Source organism: Eptesicus fuscus, chromosome 14 (genome assembly GCF_027574615.1).
Source record: "Eptesicus fuscus isolate TK198812 chromosome 14, DD_ASM_mEF_20220401, whole genome shotgun sequence".
Classification (NCBI taxonomy): domain Eukaryota; kingdom Metazoa; phylum Chordata; class Mammalia; order Chiroptera; family Vespertilionidae; genus Eptesicus; species Eptesicus fuscus.
Genome location: NC_072486.1, coordinates 23,301,953 through 23,323,195, shown reverse-complemented (window position 1 = coordinate 23,323,195; position 21,243 = coordinate 23,301,953). Strand labels below are relative to the sequence as shown.

The window sequence follows — 21,243 nt, the reverse complement described above, 5'->3', positions numbered from 1 at the left end:
GGATTCATGGGGACATTTGCAAGCAAATGACATCCTGGAAGGATGAGATAAACATGACCACATCTGAGGGTTGGTAACTGAAGATGGTACTGCTTTCTTACAGACAGCATTTCATTTAGATTTTTAAATAATGCTTTAAACTCTAAGTCTAAATCACTTTCTCTAAAAAAGGGACAGTGCTTTCAAGATAGGCTAGGAACATTCCGCCCCTGTCCCTATGACTTGGTAATTTCTACCATGTGAGAGACATTTCCAGATGACTCAGAATCGGTATAAAATTAGCACATTAATGATAACGCATGCAAAAATGCATATGCTTTGTAGCATGTTAATGAGTCAATAAATATTTATTGTTTGAAAATGTGAAATTATAGCATTGCTTCTTTTATTGGAAATCACTTAGAAATAGTCTCTCTACTTTAAATTTGAGCTGTTAAAATAATTAGATCACAAAATTTTGTAATATTGAATTTCAATGCTAAATTTGCCATGAAGTTAACATTCTACAAAAATCATAAATTAAAATGAAAAGACTATGTCACGAAAAGTAGAGTCAATAGAATTGCACCAGGCCCAAGTAAAAGCAATTCCCTCTCTCTCTCTCCCTACCTCCCTTTCTCTCTCTCTCTCTCTCTCTCTCTCTCTCTCTCTCTCTCTCACACACACACACACACACACACACCATTACCACAAAATATTTATAAAATGTCAAGATAGTGACATGGGTATTTTTCAATTCACGTGTATAATAAAATGATTTTGAAAAAGAACTATACCTATTTTCTAGAGAAAGGCTCATTAGCAATAAAACAAACTTCTGGGGCCTGAGTTACATCCTTGCAATTCTGCAGCAAAAGACTCTTCCCTCCAAACAGGATGCACTGAGTGTTTAACACATTAATTATCATCCTTCATCAAGCATAAAACTAACAGTCAGGAAATACAGCTGCGGTGGCACAATTATCAACACACTCAGAATACACCCCGCAGCAAAGAAAACAAATGGGTCGCTTTTCATTAACCGAGCCTGGCAAACCTCTCCAAAGACAATGTCTTCTGTCTAGCCAGAGACCCAAAAGGCAGTTAAGGGACTATTTACTTAGGTAAATCCAGAGAACAAATAAATCGTGAAAATATCTATTTAAATGTCAAAGTATCCATTATGGAAATACACTGCCCTTCAGAAGAAAATTACATACATTAAAAGATGACTTGATCAAATCAAAATCTAACTATAAGGCATGTGTTTAAAAAATATGTTAGTGCAAGAGAGTTAGTAAGTCAGGTAATATCCTCAGGCTTGGTGGCGATATAGAAGGTACTGATGGTTTTCATTTTCATGTTTCATGACATACAATAGGAAATGCACGGACCTCTGTCTATGCAATGATGGGCTGTGGAATAACAGGATTCTATTATACAGGTTTGAATCCATATAAAAATAATTAGCCATTAGCTTGAGAGTCTAAATGAATAGCATTCAAGAGAGGTAATAAAAGCATAGTTTATTTGGTTGATTTCTGGACACTTAACATTCTTGATATTACCATAATCATATTACACCTTAACAGATGTATTACTGCTACTGAGTTTGTATTACAAGTAAACCATAATCTGGCACTTAACCCATAATTTAAGGAAGGCTCCGGGGATGTGAAAGGCAATGGAGAGTCATCTACCCAAAATATTTGCAATTATGTCCTGAACCATTGCCATCAAACTTTCACTAAATTCCCTGCCCAGAAGTCCTCTAACATAATCAGCTTGATCCTCTCAGCAGAATTAAATATCATGGCAAAAATTCAGAAGCCATATTTCCCTCTGCACAGGAGGCCAGGGAAACACAGAAGGATTCTTCCATTCTTGTGGCACAAATTCAATTTCATATTGTTCTTTATATGCAATTAACTCACACCTGAGCTTCTTTTAAGTCGTATTTGGGGTAGGCATCACTTTATCTTCTACCTGGCTGATTTGTGTTACGCACAATAGTCTTTCAAAAGACAACCTCTGAAGTTGTATGCAGCATAAAATAAAATCTGATGCACATTCATTCCCTCTCTGCTTTATCAAAGAATAATCCATAGGATTCTGCTCAGGCCTGTGTAAGAAATATAAATAGGGTGAGTTGTACTAGTTTTAATCAATCTAAAGATATCAATTAAATCCATCTGATCTAGTGTGTCATTTAAGGCTGCTGGCTCCTTATTGATTTTCTGTCTGAAGATCTAGCCATTGATGTCAATGTGGTGTTAAAATCCCCTACTATGACTGCGTTACTGTTGACCTCTCCCTTTATGTCCATCAGGGTTTGCTTTATATATTTAGTGCTCCTATGTTGGGTGCATAAATGTTTACAAGGATTATATCCTCTTGTTGGATTGCTCCCTTTATCATTATATAGTGTCCTTCTTTGTCTCTTATTATGGTCTTTGTTTTAAAGTCTGTTTTTGTCAGATAAAGGAATTGCTACCCAACTTTTTATATTCATTTCCATTTGCATAAAAGATCTTTTTCTACCCTTTTACTTTTAGTCTGAGTCTTTTGTGCTGAGGTGGGTCTCTTGTAGACATCATATGTAAGGGTCTTAGTTTCTTATCCATTCAGCCACCCCATGTCTTTTGATTGGACCATTTAAGCCATTTACATGTAAAGTGTTATTGATAGGTACGTATTTATTGTCACTTTATTCTTTATAACTATGTTCCTCTCTTTTCTTTTTCTAATTTTAATCAATAGGCCTTGGTCGGGATAACTGCTTCAGTCCTTACCCACAGGGGCAACACTGCAATGTGCTGAGGAAGGCTGTGGGTTCACTGTGTGAAAATGAAAGGTACCTCTCCTCAAGTGCTCATAGGCCAGCTGACAGAAGTAAAGGCACATTCTGAATCCATTCATGCAGCCTGTTAGGGAGCAAGTGACCTGCTGACAGAGGGATTGTGAGGAGCCAACCCCATGGCCAGGGGTCCTGTCTGGTGTTAGGTCAGGTACATCACAAGGTGAGTAGACTGTCTTGGGTTCCCCTTGGGACTTTCCTTTAAAGGGCCAAGGACTTAAAGGGTTTCTGTCTTAGTATTTTTGTAGATGCAATGACATTACAAACATCTTAAATCAAAGACGCGTTCAATGGGGAAAAATAGCTTTTTAATGTTTGTTAGTAAGAAAGATGATGAGACGCAAATTGCCTGAAATATCAGAAAGAAGGTAATGTCAAGGTGAACTTGAACTAGTTCTTTCCTGGTATTTTCTTTTTAATGATAAGACCTGGCAACCCAGTGTCCGCTCACCATTCTTCAAATCCTTGTGGAACCCAAATAATTTTCTTATCTTGCCATGCACTCACCCTCAGCAACCATTAGAGAGCAAAATGATGCCACATTCAGCTGCAAAACTGGAAACCAGACATGTGCATGTATCCCTTCTGAGTTGAGAAATCATTGCGTTTGATGTTGCTTTTTCAATTAGAGAATATTACTACAGTCTTAGGATAAAATCCACTTCTGCACTGGATGGTACTCACAGAATAAAATGTTATTTGCCAGAAGTAAGGGAGAAAAAATACTTTCTCAAGTGAGCATTTCTGAATTTAATAATTAAAAAGTAACAGAGTGTACTAGACTTGTACACTCTTCCCCTTAGCCATGTCAAACCAGCATTTGAAAGGAGCAGGACCCAGCCTCAGGCTGGAGTTCACCACAATTCGTCTCCTAGTAACATGTACCCCCCAAGGTTCAACCTGTGTATTTGGATTGTTCTAGCTTTGAATACTGATGCAGTAAAAAGACTCCACTGGGGGCCCTGGCTGGGTGTCTCAGTTGGTAGAAGCATAAGCCCATATGCCAAAAGGTTGTAGGTTCAATTCTTGGTCAGGGTACATACCTAGTTTGAGGTTAGATCCCTGGTTGGGGCACATATGGGAGGTAAAAGACCCGTGTTTCTCTCTCACATCGATGTTTCTCTCCATCTCTCTCTCTCTCTCCTCTCTCTCTCTCTCTCTCTCTCTCCCCCGCTTCCTCTCTCTAAAATCAACAAACATATCCTTGGATGAGGATTTTTTTTTTTAAGTCTCTGCTGGGGGGCATAGTTCTCACTTTGCTTTTGGGGTCTGTTAGAATAAAGAGGCTTGACTTTCCGTAAGATTTTCTAATGGCCTCTCTGGCTTTCATACCTTCAATGTAGTGAATTCATATGGCTGATAACCTTTGAAGCTCTCATGGATGGCTGCCATAGTGTGAGAAGTTTTCTCCCAAAAATGAAGCAGAGTGGTCTGTAAAGAAAGACAGTAAAACTATTAAAGTTTCGAATGCCGAGTTCTAGTCATGGGCCCCAGAGAAATGTGCCACCTGTGGCTGTCAAGGTCCTCCAAAATATGATTCCCTGGCAGACGCCTTTTCCATTATGGCCCTACTGAACCCCTGTATGTCAGCCAAACTCAGTGCCTGCCTGTTCCCCCAAACACGCTGATGCCGGTGGCTTAGGTGCTCTACCACCAGGGACATTCTTCTCTCCATTGACTTTGTACTCATTCCAGATCCACCTTCCAAAACCCAGCATGAATTGTTAACTATGCTTTTCTGATCCCTCAACTGATTCATTTTCTCCCTCTTCAAACACCGGTCAGATTTTATAGAACTCATTTTACTTAGCACACCCTGTGCTGTCCTTGAGGTGTAGAAAATATAGTCAGATTTTACTTTCTCACTTTCTTCCTAAACCTTTGGGGACAGAGAATCTGATCTTATTATTTCTCATATTCCCAATAACACTAGCGGGTGGCCTCCCACACTCGGTTGGTGCTCATGATACTGTTGATGGACACACAGCACTAACCCGAGGTTAGTGGGAGACAACCAAGGGCATTAAATGATGACAGCCTGAGGAGTAAGCGACTGTGCCAGACGTACAGGATCGGTGCTGATTTCACAGGAGCCTTTCTGAAGGATATGACACAGTCCAGTACATCAAACAAAGTGGGATTTGGAAGGGCAACAATGGAGGGGGGAAGGGCACTCAGGTGGGAATCACCACCTATGCCAATGCAGGGAAGTGGGGCATTATAGTGCATGTATAGGGAATAGCCAATATTTGGTTTGATTAAACTGTAGTCCACTAGAAGGGAGAGATGTAGGAAGTAAATTATGAGAAAGGCATTCAGAACTTCATAATGCCCAAACCATACTTTTAGCTCAAACACCATTTTTCTGTTTTCTAGACCTCATAACATTCTTGGTTCACGGTAGCAGACATCACTTTGTTACCTGGTATGTTGCTAGCATATGAGACAAGAGATTGCATCTGCTCGCTCCGAGGAGATCCACTTTTTGACACACGTCCATCTTCAATTTGTCAAAGCTTTTTTTGGCAAGGCGTACTTGTGCTTGTACCTGTGAGAGTAAAAGGAACCACTTTGAGCCAATCAAACTCTTAAGTGGCTAAAATTTTCCCATTAGAAAAGACTAATATTGGGTTTATCTCTTTCATATAAGAAAACACCTTTGAAAATTCCAGGCAGCCAAGAAGACCCTACAACACCCATTCTTTGCCTCCAAAGGACCAAAACGACAGTACCGGACATTATGATTACAGAGCAAAATCACCATCCTAATTATATTTTTCATTCGATTATTAAAAAATCCTCTCCTCTCAAGCCATTTGCAAACTGACCACAGTGGGGAAAAGTCCAGAAACACACAGGGTAGCCTGGGGAGAACCTTTGCCCCCATTGGATTCCTATAGATCTTTGAAGCTGGCCTCCCTGAATGTTAACATCTTACATAACATGCTACATTTGTGGGTTTTTTTAAAAAGAAATTAATATTGATACAATCCTATTAACAACAGACATTATTTTTTTACCAACTCATACCTTTTTTGTTCCAAAATCCAATTTAAAGTACCGCAAAAGGTAATTGTGATACAGACTGAAAAACAACCTCCACTAATAAACTTAAAAAAATATTTTTTAAATATCACCCAAGGATATGTTTTATTTAATTTAGAGAGAGAGGAAGGGGGAGAGAAAGAGAGGGAAGGAGAGAGAGGGAGAAACATCGATGTGAGAAAGACACATCGATCGGCAGCCTCCAGTATGCACCCTGACCTGGGATGGAACCCGCAACATGTTGGTGTACTCCATGATACTTCAATCAACTGAGCCACCTGGCCAGGGCTCAGGTCTTTTTAATTGAGTACGTACACAAGCAATTCTCCATCCATCCCTGAGCCATCTAGTAATCCAGGGACAGAGTGAAGGTCAGGAAAAGGTTCAGTAATATCTATTCTATATGTTATCTATAATAACAAAAGCATAATATGCAAATTGACCAAACGGCCGAACAGCAGAACGTCCGTCTGGATGACCTTCAGGACGACCTTCCAGACGAAGCCGGGGCTGCGAGGGCCAAGCCCCTTGCAAGAATTTCGTGCATTGGGCCTCTAGTTCTATATGTTATTTGATAACAAAATTGTCTGTTTTAAAATGTAATGCAGCTACATAAAGAATGATGACATCAAAATACCCCTTTCCTCCAATCTGAGGCATCATCACATCATATTTTAACCAGGGAAAGTCAGCCAGATATTAATTCATCTCAGCTAATTCACGCAGAGGCAGTTACCAGGTAGGAAACTGCGAGTTGGGAGTAATAATAGCTCTTTCTCACAGGACAGATCCTGGGGGCAAGGACAATGTCTACCTCGATCACCATTATATGATCAGCATCTGGCCACCTGGTACAACGTAGGTGCTGAATACATATTTGGTGACTGAATGAAGACATTTTCCAGGCCATTTCAAAAGGTAAATTAAGCCCTAACTGGTTTGGCTCAGTGGATAGAGCGTCGGCCTGAGGACTGAAGGGTCCCAGGTTCGATTCCGGTCAAGGGCATGTACCTTGGTTGCAGGCACATCCCTAGTCGAGGGTGTGCAGGAGGCAGCTGATCGATGTTTCTAACTCTCTATCCCTTTCCCTTCCTCTCTGTAAAAAAATCAATAAAATATATTTTAAAAAAGGTAAGTTAATATTTTTGTGGGATGTGAATTATGCCTTTTCCTTTACATTAACAGAATTGGTTATTCAGAGATATTCTTTTATCCTAGGAGAAACATTTCACTTGCTTCTGACACAAAGCTCAGGACTTACGATGCTTTGAAATGTACCCTAATTGAATGGTGTTTGAATTTCTGTAAAGTAATTTTAGAAACCTAGAAGAAGACTTCAACACTTGACCCAGTGAATTCTGAAAGGCCATATGCTTTGTGTGTCAACAATGATTATTAAAATACTTAATGGACTGCTGAGTTCCCAAATGGTGAGCCCTTTCCCTGCCAAACAAAGAGGATGTTACACTGTGGGGCATTTTGATTATGGTCAAGTTCATTTACAATTTTGTGCTTCATGCCCGCTCTCCAAAACACGTTTCCCGTCTGCAGCCCAAGGACAGAACACCAAGGACACAGGCAGGCAGAGGCCACCTTCGCGACTCTAATTTCATATGCCTCCAGATGCACTTAAGTGAAAACTGTTTTGATTATTATTCCTTTCAATCCCAGATAAATTACATTCGATTACATAAACATCTTGTGGAGCTCCTCTGTTTTTCAAGGTCCTTTAAAATGTCTTCAGTCAAATAAATGTCCCCTTTGTTTATTTCTTAATTTTATTTCTGTTGCTCCACCTTCCTCCTCTGATTCTCGAAGTTCCAGGAAACGATCGCGCATATTAGACCCTCTTTACGACCCTGCTTTCCCCAGGCTGCAGAAATGCAATTTACCAGATAAAGGAGCAATGTCTCAAACTGCCAAAATGACAGGGCACTTCTCTGTACTTATTCCTCCTAACCTGAAATTCTACCTCTTAGCCGCAACTTGAACTACATGTGGTGAAGCCAAAGCTATTCATCCTCTTAGTTCAATCTGGCTTCCCCGGCCAGTGAAAAAGGTCTTCTTCATATTACTCTACAACCAAATAATTTGAGAGCAGTTTTGTATTTTTCTTAAGTGTTTTCTTTCCTTTGTAAATGACATAAAGAAAAACTGCAATCCTACGTTTATTACATTTTCTTCCAGGAAAAGGCTCTGTCTTCCTCCCTCAAACCATTCATTCAAATATTTATTTTCTACAAGCGGGTAGCAATGAGTAAAATGAAGGGGGTCTCTGTCCTCACAGAACTGAAAGTCCAGTGGGCATTTTCACACCAGTGAGGGCATAACAACAAACTGAGCGAGGTGCTCAGAAGGAAAGCCATATAGTCCCACGCGAGAATGATTTACCAAGGAATCTAACCGAGAAGATGTTCTCCAAAGAAGCAGTGCATAAGCTCTCTTCTGAAGGACTGAGCATGATTTACTGAGCATGGAGAGAGAGTACTCCAGCAGAGAGAGAAGCATGTGCAAAGGCCCTGGGGTGGAGGGCAAGACGGCAGGTCACAGAAGGCCAGTGTAGTTGGGTTGCTGAGAAAAAGCAGAAGGGTGGTATGAGATGAGGCAAGAGAGATGGGTTGGGGCACATCCTGGAGCAGCGTTGTTGTAGACATGCTCAGGATATTAGGTTTTATCTTAGAAGCAGTGGGAAAACACTGGAAGCCTTTAAACCTGGACGGCATGGGATCTTATTTCCAGTTAGAAATGATCCCTCACTATGGTGTGGGGATATAATCTCAACCCCTTTATACAAACATGCCCTGCAGCCTTTATTCAGATGCTCATTTTTAGAGAATGAAAGCAATCCAAGTTTCCTCCCTACTCTGCTCTTCAGAACTCAGGTCTATAACATGTTTTCTGGCCACGGGTGCAAAAGTCACCTAGGACAGTGGAGCACACCAGTGCCTCAGGGTGATTTTCTAGGAATGTATAAAACATTGCAGTGGGTGAATACCTTAATCAAATAATTATCTCAGCAATGATTCAGGAGAAGTGGGGCCCACACCGCGGACCACTCTCTCTTGAGTTCCCAGAGAAGAGAGTTTTCCCTCTGCTTTATTTCACTTGATCATGTGTTCCAAGCTGGGCGAGGAGAGGAAAGAGAGTAAACATTTAAAGCGAGCACGGTTTCACCACTGTTCCATTTTTATAGAGGAGAACACTCAGGTACAAAATGCTCTGCCTAAAACCAGATAGCCGTTAAGTAGAAAGGTCAGGATCTGGCCAGGGTTGGATGTTGTCTCCTCTTGTCTAAAATATACAATCCCCCACCAAAACCCTGCCTACCTGTGGCCCATCGCCTGCTCGCCCATATCCCTCCGCAGGCACCATAGGCTCTGGGCACACTGAGCTGCCATTCTCCAACCAAACCAGAGCAAACCCACCTCCACATTTTTGCACATTTCCTCTGCCTGGAAAGACCTCCCCTTATTGTCTACAATGGTAACTCTTACTCACCTTTTAAGTTTCCACTCAAAGGTTTTCTCTTCCGAGAACCTTTTTCTGTAACGCTCCTCAGCTGAGTTAGCATCTCTTCCTCTCTGCACTCAATGCACTTGGCCATCACCCTTCTGACACAAACTATCCTAAGTGCTACCTGCTCCTATGTCTGCCCAGCTGCCCTCGACTATGTGCTGCACGAGGGTGAACGCTAAATATTCCATTTCACAAGGCCAAGGCTACATGCCTCCAGGTAGCAGGTCTGCAAAACACTGAAAAATAAGGAGAGGGTGCCAGAAGAGTGAACACTGAGGCCGTAACACTGCTCTTGGACAGAGCCTAGCGTGCTGGGTGCCCCACGGCTGTCAGACTTTCCCATGCACTGTTCCTCTTCCTCACCAATACCACCACCATTTTACCGAGTAGATGTAATACGTACATGCACATACCCTCATTTGAGTCTCACAACGCTCCCACACCATACTTTTGTTTCTGTTTCACAGAGAAGGAAACCGGGTTTCAGAACCATTGAGTAACTTGCCCACGCTAATTTGACTGGCAGGGGAGGGGCAGGATGTGAAAGTCCACCCTCATTTCACTGAATCGTTCTGCTTTCCCAATTGCAGCAAATGTCAAACTAGAAAGATGGACTGTGTAATACCCCAAATGGGGGAGTGTCAGCGGTTTGCCTACTACTATTTTTGCTTGTCACCTTTTCATTACATAAAACTATTCTAATATGTTAAAGTTGAGATTCTGGCTTCTTGTTTCAAAATACAATACACGACTCACTATGCATTAATGCATCCATTCATGTAAAATCCGAGTTCAAGGTATACTGTTTTTAAGCCCTTGGCAAGTTGACATAAATACTGTTAAAATTATTCATAACCATGTACTTTATAATATGCAGATACATTTCAGATTAATTTAGCTGGCTACCGCACTTCCCCAGCATTCTTAATGTTTGCTCAGCTGGTAAATTATTTTTTTCTGTTAACGTAAGGCAATTCTGTCATCAGAATCCTTGACCGACTGGGTTCACTTCCTTAGGTCATTAGTGGAAATATTAACTAGGGTCACAGGACCGAGCCCAGGACACCAGCTTTGTCAATTTCTCTCTAATCTGAGAAGCACACATTTCAGGAGAGTGCCCAAGATTACAATACCATCATTTTATCCCATTGGTATTTCTTATATTTTATTGTGGTTTTAAAAATGTGTCATTCCTTTTGTTATTACTCTTTTTGATCATTTATTCATGTCTATGTGACACGAGCAAGGCTGGTGAATCTGCTTATGTCTCTTGGCTGCCTAATCTATGCCTGCTTATGCTTTATATTACAGTATATTTTTATTATGCTTATCAATGGCCACCCAGTGTAAGTAATCTAACTCACAAACCAACTCATACGTTAACAGGTGAACTGATTTGCTGAAAACGATCCTGTTTGAGAAGTGGTGTGAGTGGGGGAAAAGACCAGGCCCTTTCCTTTACGGATCCATGTTGCTGACCTCGAGTTGCAGAGCGTGGCGGAGCTGGGAGTTAGGGAGTTTCTGAAAAGACTGATGCAAGAACAGCATCTTCACTGGTTGCCCAGAACATCCAGGGTAAATCCAGACTCGGTAACCGGTGCACACACCCTTCAGGATCTGGCCCTGGCCCACTTCACAGGTTTCACCGTTGGCTTCTTTCTCTCTCACTCTTTTCTCCAGCAAATCTTCCAACTCACTCTTTTCTCTCAGTGCAATCTCCCAACTCTCCAAGGAGTTTTATCCTTTTCCTTTTCACATGTTGTTCCCATTGACGTCCTTATTGTTCTCCTTTGTTGGCCCTTCAAAATGCAGCTTGTGCCTGCTCTTCTAGGAAGCACATTTCAGTCCTGGTTGGGTACCTCAGTTGGTTAGAGCATCCTCCTGATATGCCAAGGTTGTGGGTGCGATCCCAGTCACGGCACATAAAAGAAACAATCTATGAATGCATAAATAAGTGGAACAATAAAATTGATGATTCATTTTCTTTCTCCTCTTAAATAAATAAATAAATAAATAAATAAATAAATAAAGCATGTTTCAATCCCTAAATCTGACTTTCAGATGTTCCTCCTTTGGGTGCCTACAGCTCTTTATCATATGCCTTTATTAGATAATAATTGACTTTAATTGACTTCTGCATTCTCCAGGGAGCTTGTGGTAGGAACCATATCTTGATTTTGTTACCCAAATTTTTAGGTAACAAATCTCCTCTTGTTTAAAATATAAACCCACATCCAAACCGATAGTAGGAGCTAAAAAATGCTAGCCAAATAAATAGCTTTTAACCTGGTACACAGTAATGTACAGCATCAGGAGCTTCGGGTCTGTAGCCTCCACTTTTATAGTCTGGTGACTGACATTCCGTTGCTTGATGTGGTCTCTTCTTCTTTTTAGAAGACACTGCCACAGTAATTGTATGCCAAGAAGGAAGCTGGCCCAGCTCCTTCAATTTCCCATTAGTCTGAGTCTTTAAAACACGGTCTGTGTTGAGATTCCATATATTTCTATAGCATCTCTCTGCTCTTTCCTGCTGAAAACCACTTCATTCCAATTTGCTCTAATAGGCTGTTCTGGAAAATGTGCGTATGTGTTCTCTGCACACACCCAAGCCATTAAAGTTTGGTGCCGGTGATGATTCCCTTTGTCATTAGAGGCCTAAGAACATATCAGATTTTCGGGATGATGAGCAAGTGTTCTTGTGGCTGAGGCTGCTCGCTGTCCATAAACATTCATTGGCCTTTCTATATTTTCCAGACTCCCCTGAAAATAGGTGTGGCCACCGGACAAAGTTCTCTCCAGTGGAATGTGAGCACAAGTAACATGCAGCATTTCCAGGCTTGGCCCATAAAGCCTTTCTACACAGGCTTCGGCCTGCCCTGTTTCCTTTGGGGACGACTGGGATGTCCACAGCTAGGAATGCTGGGAGGAAGATTTAAGGATTGCGAAGCTGTTGTCAGCACGGGTCTCTGAATGACATCTTGGAGGAGAGCCATTCCACCAACCTGAACATCTGCCCAGGACTATTCGACAGCAGAAACAAAATAAAGCAAAACTCCTATTAGTTTAAGCCATGGAATGATGGAATTTTGAGTGTCTCTTTGTACCACAGCCTAACCTAGACCATTCTACCTAATGTAGGGATGGCTTAAAGAAGAGGCTAGTTAAATGATAAGATACTAGATATAGTGTTGGGAGAAGGTTCAAGTCTAACAATGCCATAGACAATTGCCGGCTATCCAAAGATCTACTTCCATTACTACTTTGATCATCAACAAGAATGCCGTCAATAATATGTGATGATTACTAACATGTTCAAAAATTCATTTTAATGCTACTGAATTTTTAAAGAAATGTTGTACAGAAGCAAGGCGGGTTGGGGTGAAAACAGTGAAACTGCTGGAAAATTCTTTGGCGTTTGATCCTTAGAATTCCTAGCTGACTCTGGGGAGCTTCTAGTGCTCTCAGCCCAAGTTCCCCAAACTAGCTTCCAAATGTGAATAACACTTTCCTTGAAAAAGGAGAAAGTCATTTTTTATGTTTTTACATAGAAGAAATTTCTTGATACTTAGGGCTGGAAATATATGCTTGAAATGGTGAAGAAAGTAGAAAGTTGGATATGTACATAAACAGAAAAAGCACCTCTCATTACAATGGTCCTTTTCCTTTTAAAGTGCTTCTAAATAATTGTGTCAGTAAGAATCATTTTAGGCTGTGTTTTCTTTCATATATGCTCTATGCCTCTAGTCCTCCCTTTCCTTAAACTACTTAGTTTCAGTTATTGTTAAAAACGGTTTAATGAGGTAATAACTTACAATAAAGTACATTAAAATTCGCTCCATAAACATTAAAATATGTATACATACATACATATAATAACCACCCAAATCAATGTGTAGAACATTTTCAGTATTCCAACAGACTCCTTTGTGTTCCACTCCAGGTCATATCTCCTCAAAAACAGAACCAGTACTCAGTATTCTGACCTCAATCACCATAGATTACAGTTGGCTGATTATGAATCTCATGTAAAGGAAATCATATGCTATATACTCTGTGATGATGGCTTTCTTTCAGCATCATGCTCTTAAGATTCAGCCATATTATTGCAATGTAGCAATAGGTAATTCTTTTTCATTGCTGTATAGCATCCTATTGAATGAACAATAACACAATTAATTTATCCATACAACTGTTGATGGATATTTGGTTTGGTTTTACTTTGTGGCTATTCTGAATAACACTGCTATGAACATTCTTGCACGTGAGTTTTACATGAACACTCATTATCCTTGGGTATAGGCCCCGAAGTACATTATTTTTAGTAGATAATGCCAGTTTTCTAAAGTAGTTCCATCAGTTTACACTCCCACCAGCAATGTAATTTCAATTGCTCCACATTCTCACTAACGTTTGTGATTGTCCGTTTAATTTTAGCCATTTGGTTAAATTTAACTTTCAGTCCTTAGTTAAGAAATGTAACCCCAATAAATTCAATAAAAAACATTAAAAAAATAAATGTAAGGCATTACTAGCATTCCCATTACCCGAGAGGTAAAAAGAACACAACCCAAATGCAAACTAAATATACAATATAAATATAGTATCTAGAACTATCTAGAAGATGATCTGAATGTTAAATTACCTAATGCTATCATTGGGACTTATGTGAAGGTCCTGTATTTAGCCCAATGCAGGTCAATTTGCCTCTGTAGGGTTGGGGGTGAGGGTCACATGAGATAGAAACATTTAACAATGATGACTAAGGCATGGTCCCCACTCTCAGAGAATTTTCAAATTGCCAGGAAGATGAGATATGGGCAAAAATAATAGAAAATAACATAGTCCTTGAAAAATACCCTAAGAATGAACCGAAACAGGATAGGATTTATAGATATTTATTTTTCTGTGTATTATCACTAACACAGAAAGTTACTTCTTAGATTCCATTAAGATGTTTATCTCACTGATGAAATAAAAACAAGGCGTTAATTTGCTAGCATCTTCTACATCAATGGGCTTTCAACGTCCACAGCAAGATTCTGATCACTGTGCCTTCTGAATTGGTAAACGTGTGATCAGCCATGCTGGACAGGAGTGCTTAGAAACGTCCTGCAGTGCTTGCTTTCCTATGGATAACACTCAGCTCACCCTGTTTCTATAGAATAATGTGGGGCTCTAACCTATGGACATGCATCCAGGCCATTTCCAGGCTCCGAGAGGAGAGCAGGAAGGGCGGGCGCACTGCCCTTGGCCGCAGCTGTACTTGTTCTCTATTAGGTGAAACGTGCTCAACAGCGAAGGGGTTCCGCTCTTTACTCTGCAATAATAGCTGAATTCATATCATGGCTTGTTTTGTTAAGAGGGGAAATAGAGCAGAAAAAAAGGAAATTTGCTTTAATCATGCTCCTTAGGGAATGTATCACAATATGAAAATCACAAGACAGCTTTCTCTCTTCTTAGGTTGCTTACAAATAATCCCTTTAGAATACATTTTGGTTTGGAGAGAAATTCATACCTTGAACTAAAACCCAACAACCTACTGTGGATTAAATACCTATTGTGAGTTAAATATATACCCAGGAGTATCCCCTCGTAGAGGGGAGAAAGCGATAAACTACCTTTAACATTATTTTGAACTGAATATTTTTAAGATATGAAAAGGGAAAAGATAAATTTTTTTTTTTTGGTTAAAAATATAGGAAAAGTCAGCTCAAATTCAAACTTAAGCAATACTATGAGACAGTGACAACTGATATTTGGAATAAAACTCAATTTTCACCCTGATCTTTTAAGAATGATAACTGAATAGATGAATGCGCCTAATGTATAACATGCAGAGCAGACTTATGGAATTTTAAGTCCAATGATCCATCATTCATCCATTTATTCACTGGTCAATGATGATGCGTATGCAGTGGTTCTCAAAATGTGCTTCCCGGACCAGCAACATCAGCATCACCTGGGAGCTTCTTAGAAATGTAATTCCTGGCCCCACCCCAGATCTGAATCAGAAAGTAGGATAGGGCTCAACAATATGTCTTAACAAGCCCTCCAAGTGATTATATCACATGCTAAGTTTGAGATCAGCCTCCTGGAGTGAAAAGGTTAAGGACATGCTCTTTGAGTCAGAGTAATGTGGGTTCAAATATTTGCACTTAGATTTATTGTCTCCGTGACCTGGAATGAGTGCTTTAATCTAAGTCTTAATTTCCAAGTTAGTAAACAGAGACACTGTACCTTTCAGGGCTATTGTTAGGATTAAAGGAGGAAATATATACAGATGAGGTCTGTAGTGTATAGATACATCATGTACCCAATGCTGGGTGCACAGTAACTACTCAGTAATGGACAGCTGTGATTCTCAGGCATGGAAGACCCTGCGTTAGGTGATGCTGTAGGAAACACTGTGTTAATCAGACATGGCTTCTTTCTTCAAGGACCTAAGTCTGGAAGATGAGCTACACTAACAGGCAAATAATCATGATAGGTGGCAAAGAGTGGTGTATAAAGTGTCCTGGGAGGCTGAAAGCGTGGAGGAAGCAACAAATGAATTGGTTTTGAAAAAAACAGGAAGCTTCTGCAGAACCACAGACCAAGGAAGGCACATTCTTGATGAAAGGGACATAGGGAGGAGGGCGGGAATCATGGGATACAGATTTTGGCTAATGGGATAACAGAAGGGTGAGCATACACTTTATTGTCTAAACAGGGGCACTTTGCAAGTGAAAGAGCAGTATTAATAGTTAAGTCAGAGCCCAGGCCTACATGGCTCAGTGGTTGAGCATGGACCTATGGACCAGGTGGTCATGATTTGATTCTGGTCAGGGCACATACCCAGGGTGTGGGTTTGACCCCCTCGTGGGGGGGGGGGGGGTGCAGGAGGCTGCCAATCAATGATTCTCATCATTGATGTTTCTATCTCCCTCTCCCTCTCCCTTCCTCTCTGAAATAAAAAATATATATTTATTTTTAAGTCAGTACAACAGCTTTAGAGGAGACCATGCATGGTCACCCTGGAGAACAGGCTGTGGGGAATGAGTACTGGGAAGAGGGATGAAGAGTGCACTAGATTTGTGCACTAAAGGGTCTCCAAGGACAGGTGGAGGGCTCTGTGTTCTAAGTCACCAGGAGCTGCTAAAGATCCTGAACAGGGACATGACCTCAGTATGCAGGTACTTGGGAAGATGACTATGGCAGCACTGTGTAGGCTGCTGCAAGGGTGAAGAGGAGGGGATGGATGAGAGAGATATTTCCTGAAACCAATTAAATGTCAGACAAAAACAGGGAGAAGCTGAACCCGAAGCTAATATTTCAAGCCTCCATCAACAAACAAAAGGAGGGCAAAAGAAGAAGTGGCTCAGGGTGTAAGTATCATGAATGCACTTCCAGACACAGGGGTTCAGTTTGATGGGCTCTGTTATGTAGAACACGTGACTGGGTCCCAATGTGCCACTGGTATGGGGAAACATGAAAACTAGTTAGAACAGAGTTCTTACTTCAGTAAGGAGCTCTCCAGATAGAGAAGACAAGCCACTCAATATCTTGATATAACGCATAGGCTATTTTATTTGTATCTGTTTTATTTAATGAGCACCTACAACTGGGCAACAATGAATGTTTGTGCTATGCTTAATATGGACCAGACAATGTTTTAAGTACTTTACCGATATTACAGATTGAATCCTCATAAGAATCTTATGAAGCTAATGCAATTAATATTGTGATGGCCCATTTTTCTGATGAAGACACTGAGGCTCAGAGAAGTTAAGAGACTTGTCCAAGATTGTCCTGCTACAAAGCATGGAGCCCCAAGCGGGTCCTGGGGGAGTCTCGCTGCAGAGACTGAATTCACCATGTTGTCATGTGGGTTCTTATACTCAAGACATCTAACAAGACTTGATGGAGTCAGGCTTGGAAAATAAAAGTTTTATTAACCTAAAACGGTCCTGGGTGTTTTGTTATTTACATGAAACACACACACACAGAGAGAGAGAGAGAGAGAGAGAGCGACAGAAAGAGAGAGAAAGAGAGAGAGAGAGACAGAGAGAATTTTGAGGCATTATTTCCAGTTATATTAGTCAAAACTGCTTTCAGAGATGCAAAATAAACAGAATACTTAATTCTTATACTACTTTTGAGGAATAGGTATTCACATCCAAGAATATAGAAAACAGTCACAACTCCCTAACATATAATGACACATCTATTTGGTTTCTAAGTCTCATCATTTTCCTCTGGAAACCTCTCCCTTGCTCCCTCCTTTCCCTGCCCGAGCAGCCTGCACAGAGCTGCCAATGTGATCTTCCCCCAAAACCACTCAACCCTGGTCACTTCCTTGCCCAGAACCTTCACAATGACATACTTATGAATGTCAGACACCAAGCCACAGAATTAAGACTCAAGCCTGAGCTACTGTATCACCTTCCAAATGGGAGAGGACCTTTTGGAATCATCTTTATTGTTATTCTTTTCAATAGTGAGTATGGGGTAAGGATGGGAGCCTGGCAGGGAATTTTGGTAGACGTTCAGGGATTATAAATACAGGAGAGTCGGGTGGCTGGGCCTTTAGAACCATTTGGGGGGTGAAAATATGTTTTTAATGTGGGACTTACCAGAGTTGCTGGCAATCCAAGAGGTGCCAGGGCAGGGAAGGCCCAAAGAGAGGAGGAAGGGAGGGAGGGAGGAAGGGAGGGAGAGAGAGAAGAGAGAAGAGAGAGAGAGAGAGGAGAGAGAGATATCTAGGCTGTGGCTTCCCAGGGCATGGAAGAAGGCAGCATTCAGGGCAGCACTCAAGGGAATCAGACTATGGTTTTGGCAGGAACATCCCCTGCATTCCATCTCTCAGTGATGCAAGGAAGAGGGCAAGACTCCCCCAGAGAGGCCACGGGACTGGGCGGAACTCTTAGACGGCAGATGCAGAGGCCATGCTTCCCAGGGAACCAGCCTTGAGAACCAGGGAGAGGAGAGAATTCAAACAGAAACCGAGATAGGAAGTCTTCATCTGCCTTAGATGCTACCCTCCTGAGCTTTGCAACATCCAGCGCTCATCTCAGTCACTGTACTTTGCATGACAAGCATTTGCTTAGATATCTGTCTCCCCACTAAACACTGAGCTGCCCCTGCCGCCCCCTTCCCCCCTAGTCCCCCAGAGCAGTATTTGACTATATCCCCAACCCTTAGCCTAGAGCCTGGCACAAAGCAGGTGCCCTGAGTAAAATGCCTGTGAATGAATGAATGAATGAATGAATGAAATGAGGGTAGAGCTTTGATCAACTGGACTCATTAGGAGGCTTATAATTCACTTAGTTCAATCCTATTGTTTCACAGATACTATGAGGCCCAGGGAGGTTACAGGGCTTGCTAAGGCCCCTGGTAGGGGGGTGGGGGGTGGGGTTAGTGCTAGAGTAGGGCTGGGAACCCGGAACGCAGGGGCCATCCTTTCTCCTCTTCGCCCTGCTAGGAGCATGGAGTCAGCCCCACAGTCATTCTAACGTTTGTTGGCCGGTGTTGGGAATGCAGAATACATTTTCCCATGGAGACAGGTTTTTTCTTCTTCTTCTTCCTTTTTTTTTTTTTTTTTTTTTAAATGGTGGTTCGGTTCCCAGGCCAGGCCACAAAAGCCTATTTACCCCATAGCTGAGCTCAACTATAAACCCAGCGGTAGCTCTGAGGCCTCATGAACCCCTAGCTCCGAGCCCGCAGTCTGGGGGGCAGGTGGGCAGCTGGCTCTGCAGGAGGGAGGGCAGAACTCCCAGGAGCAGACCAGGAGTACGGGGTGGGGGCTGGGCAGGGGGGCTGGGCAAGGGGCCCGGGAGGCAGCTGCAGGAGGCTAGGCAGCCTCTGAATGCCTTGGTGGTTCTTAAGTGGATTGTTTGTAAGTTGGGAACTGTCTGTACTTAGAAAGGCGGATTTCAAGAGGTAGTCGGGATCCTATTTCACTTGAAGGCCCACGGTAATGAGGGTTCTTTATTCATAATGAAGTAGCCACTAATTGGAGGGCCAGGCTCAGGAGGCCTGTTGGAATTTTCTGCTCCTGGGCCAGAACTGAGTAATATTATGCAGTAGCTTGGCAACACCTGACTTCTGCATAAAATTCATATAAAAATCCACCACGAAGGGCCTGTCTGACATTCACTGTGTTTATTAGTAATAATGATAATAACAGGGTGGCTCAGACACAGCATTAAGCTCAGAAAGTAAATGAATTCTCCGTTTCCCCAAGCCCCCTCCCCGCCCCCCAGCCAGATTAGGGGATGAGGAGCGTTTGGGAAACCCTTACTCTCGGAGTGGGCCGGAAGCTTTCACAGCCACCCTGGGGGAGACAGGGCTCCAGCTTCTAAGGGCTCATCCAAGAGATGATCTCTTGGCTTCCTCTGCCTCCTCACAGGCAGAGACATTCCAGCAGCTCACAAACGTTGTCAGAGCAAATGCCCGGAAAAAAAGAACGTGAACGGAACTAAAGTTTCAGTCGGCGAGTCAATTATAGTAAGGTTAGGCTTTCAGGACATAAGGACGTGTGGCCCACTGCACTGGAATGTTCTGGTGCCCCCTGGAGGATTCTGAACCCTAACAGAACTGGGATTTCGTCCTTCTCTGCAGATGTCGGAGGAAATCCTACAGAGGCCGTGCGTCACTTCTCCCAGGCTCAGATCAACTCACCCCGACTCCATCGCACGCAGCGGGACAGAGCAGGAACTAACTGCAACTCTGCAGAGGTTTCACCCACCTTAAGGTTATCATTAGAATGTAGGTTTTTGGATCCGGGACAGAATCTATTTTGGGCTTGTGAGGTTTATGCATCCAACGGTGCAAAGTTCACAGTGACATGGGCGACCCCTCAGTCCTTCTGGGCTCAGTGTCTAGGGAACGAGGAAGCTGGCTTCTGTGAAAGTTGCTTTGTCTTGCACAGACGCTCTGGAAAGTTAAACATTGAGCTTCTAAACTGTTACTGCGCCGGCGCTCCTCAGGGACGTGGCTCCAGGGTGATGATGACTAAACGGACATCTGAGTTGTTTATTCCAGAGGCACAGAGCAGTCAGCAGAGGCGAGGAGCCATGGTCTGACTCCAGGAAGCTCCCGTAATAAACTCCAATAATCTAATAGGATTAGAGCTGTTCATCTGCTCCCCCCCCCACCCGTCCCCCGCAATTTATACCAGACTGACTGAAATCACTAACTTGGTGCCTACTGTAACCCACACCATCCAGCCTTAGGTCACTGCGTCTGAAAGACACAGACCAGGTTTCACTCAACTTGCCAAGACCCATGCACTGTTGTAACTATTGTCGCAATAGTTACAATGGAAATACGGTACAGTACGTGTCAAATAATGTTAACTTCTATTGCTGTCACCTGGCTTCAGTACTATTCTGTCATATACTGAATGCTTAATTTCTTAATTTGAAGATTCTAAAGGAAAGTTCTAAAATTCAAACTGTGAAGTCACCAAACATAATTTCAGAAAATCTGCAAGAGTCCTTCATGTCCTTCATATTCCTGGACACCCATATTCCCAAACTGTCAACATTTCCTACGTTTGTCTTTTTTCTAAATACACATGAACACACATTATTTTTTTATGGACTACTAGAGGCCCGATGCACGAAATTAGTGCATGGCCCCTGCCACTGTGGCGGCTGCCTCTGCCTCGGCCCCCCACTGCCGAGGCTTCATCCGGAAGGTAGTCTGGAAAGACGACCAGTCTAATTAGCATATTATGCTTTGATTATTATAGACTGAAGAGTAAGTTGTGGCTATTATGTTTACTCCTAAATATTTCAATGTGTATTTCCTAAAAAATGAGGAATCCTCTTGCATAAACACTGTAATTATCGAAATCAGAAGTT

At 42.0% G+C, this 21,243-nt stretch overlaps 1 protein-coding gene across 6 annotated transcripts in view; it reads right to left on the bottom strand.

Moving 5' to 3' along the window:
- ICA1 (islet cell autoantigen 1) overlaps positions 1-21,243 on the bottom strand; it is a 112,157-nt gene that overhangs the window by 29,340 nt on the left and 61,574 nt on the right. For all 6 annotated transcript variants that reach the window (XM_028156483.2, XM_054726501.1, XM_028156491.2 and 3 more), the window contains exons 7-8: positions 5,259-5,384; positions 4,169-4,267 (exon numbers count right to left, since the gene is read on the bottom strand). In XM_028156483.2, coding sequence (XP_028012284.2) covers positions 4,169-4,267; positions 5,259-5,384 — 225 coding nt within the window. The remainder of the gene's footprint in view (positions 1-4,168; positions 4,268-5,258; positions 5,385-21,243) is intronic.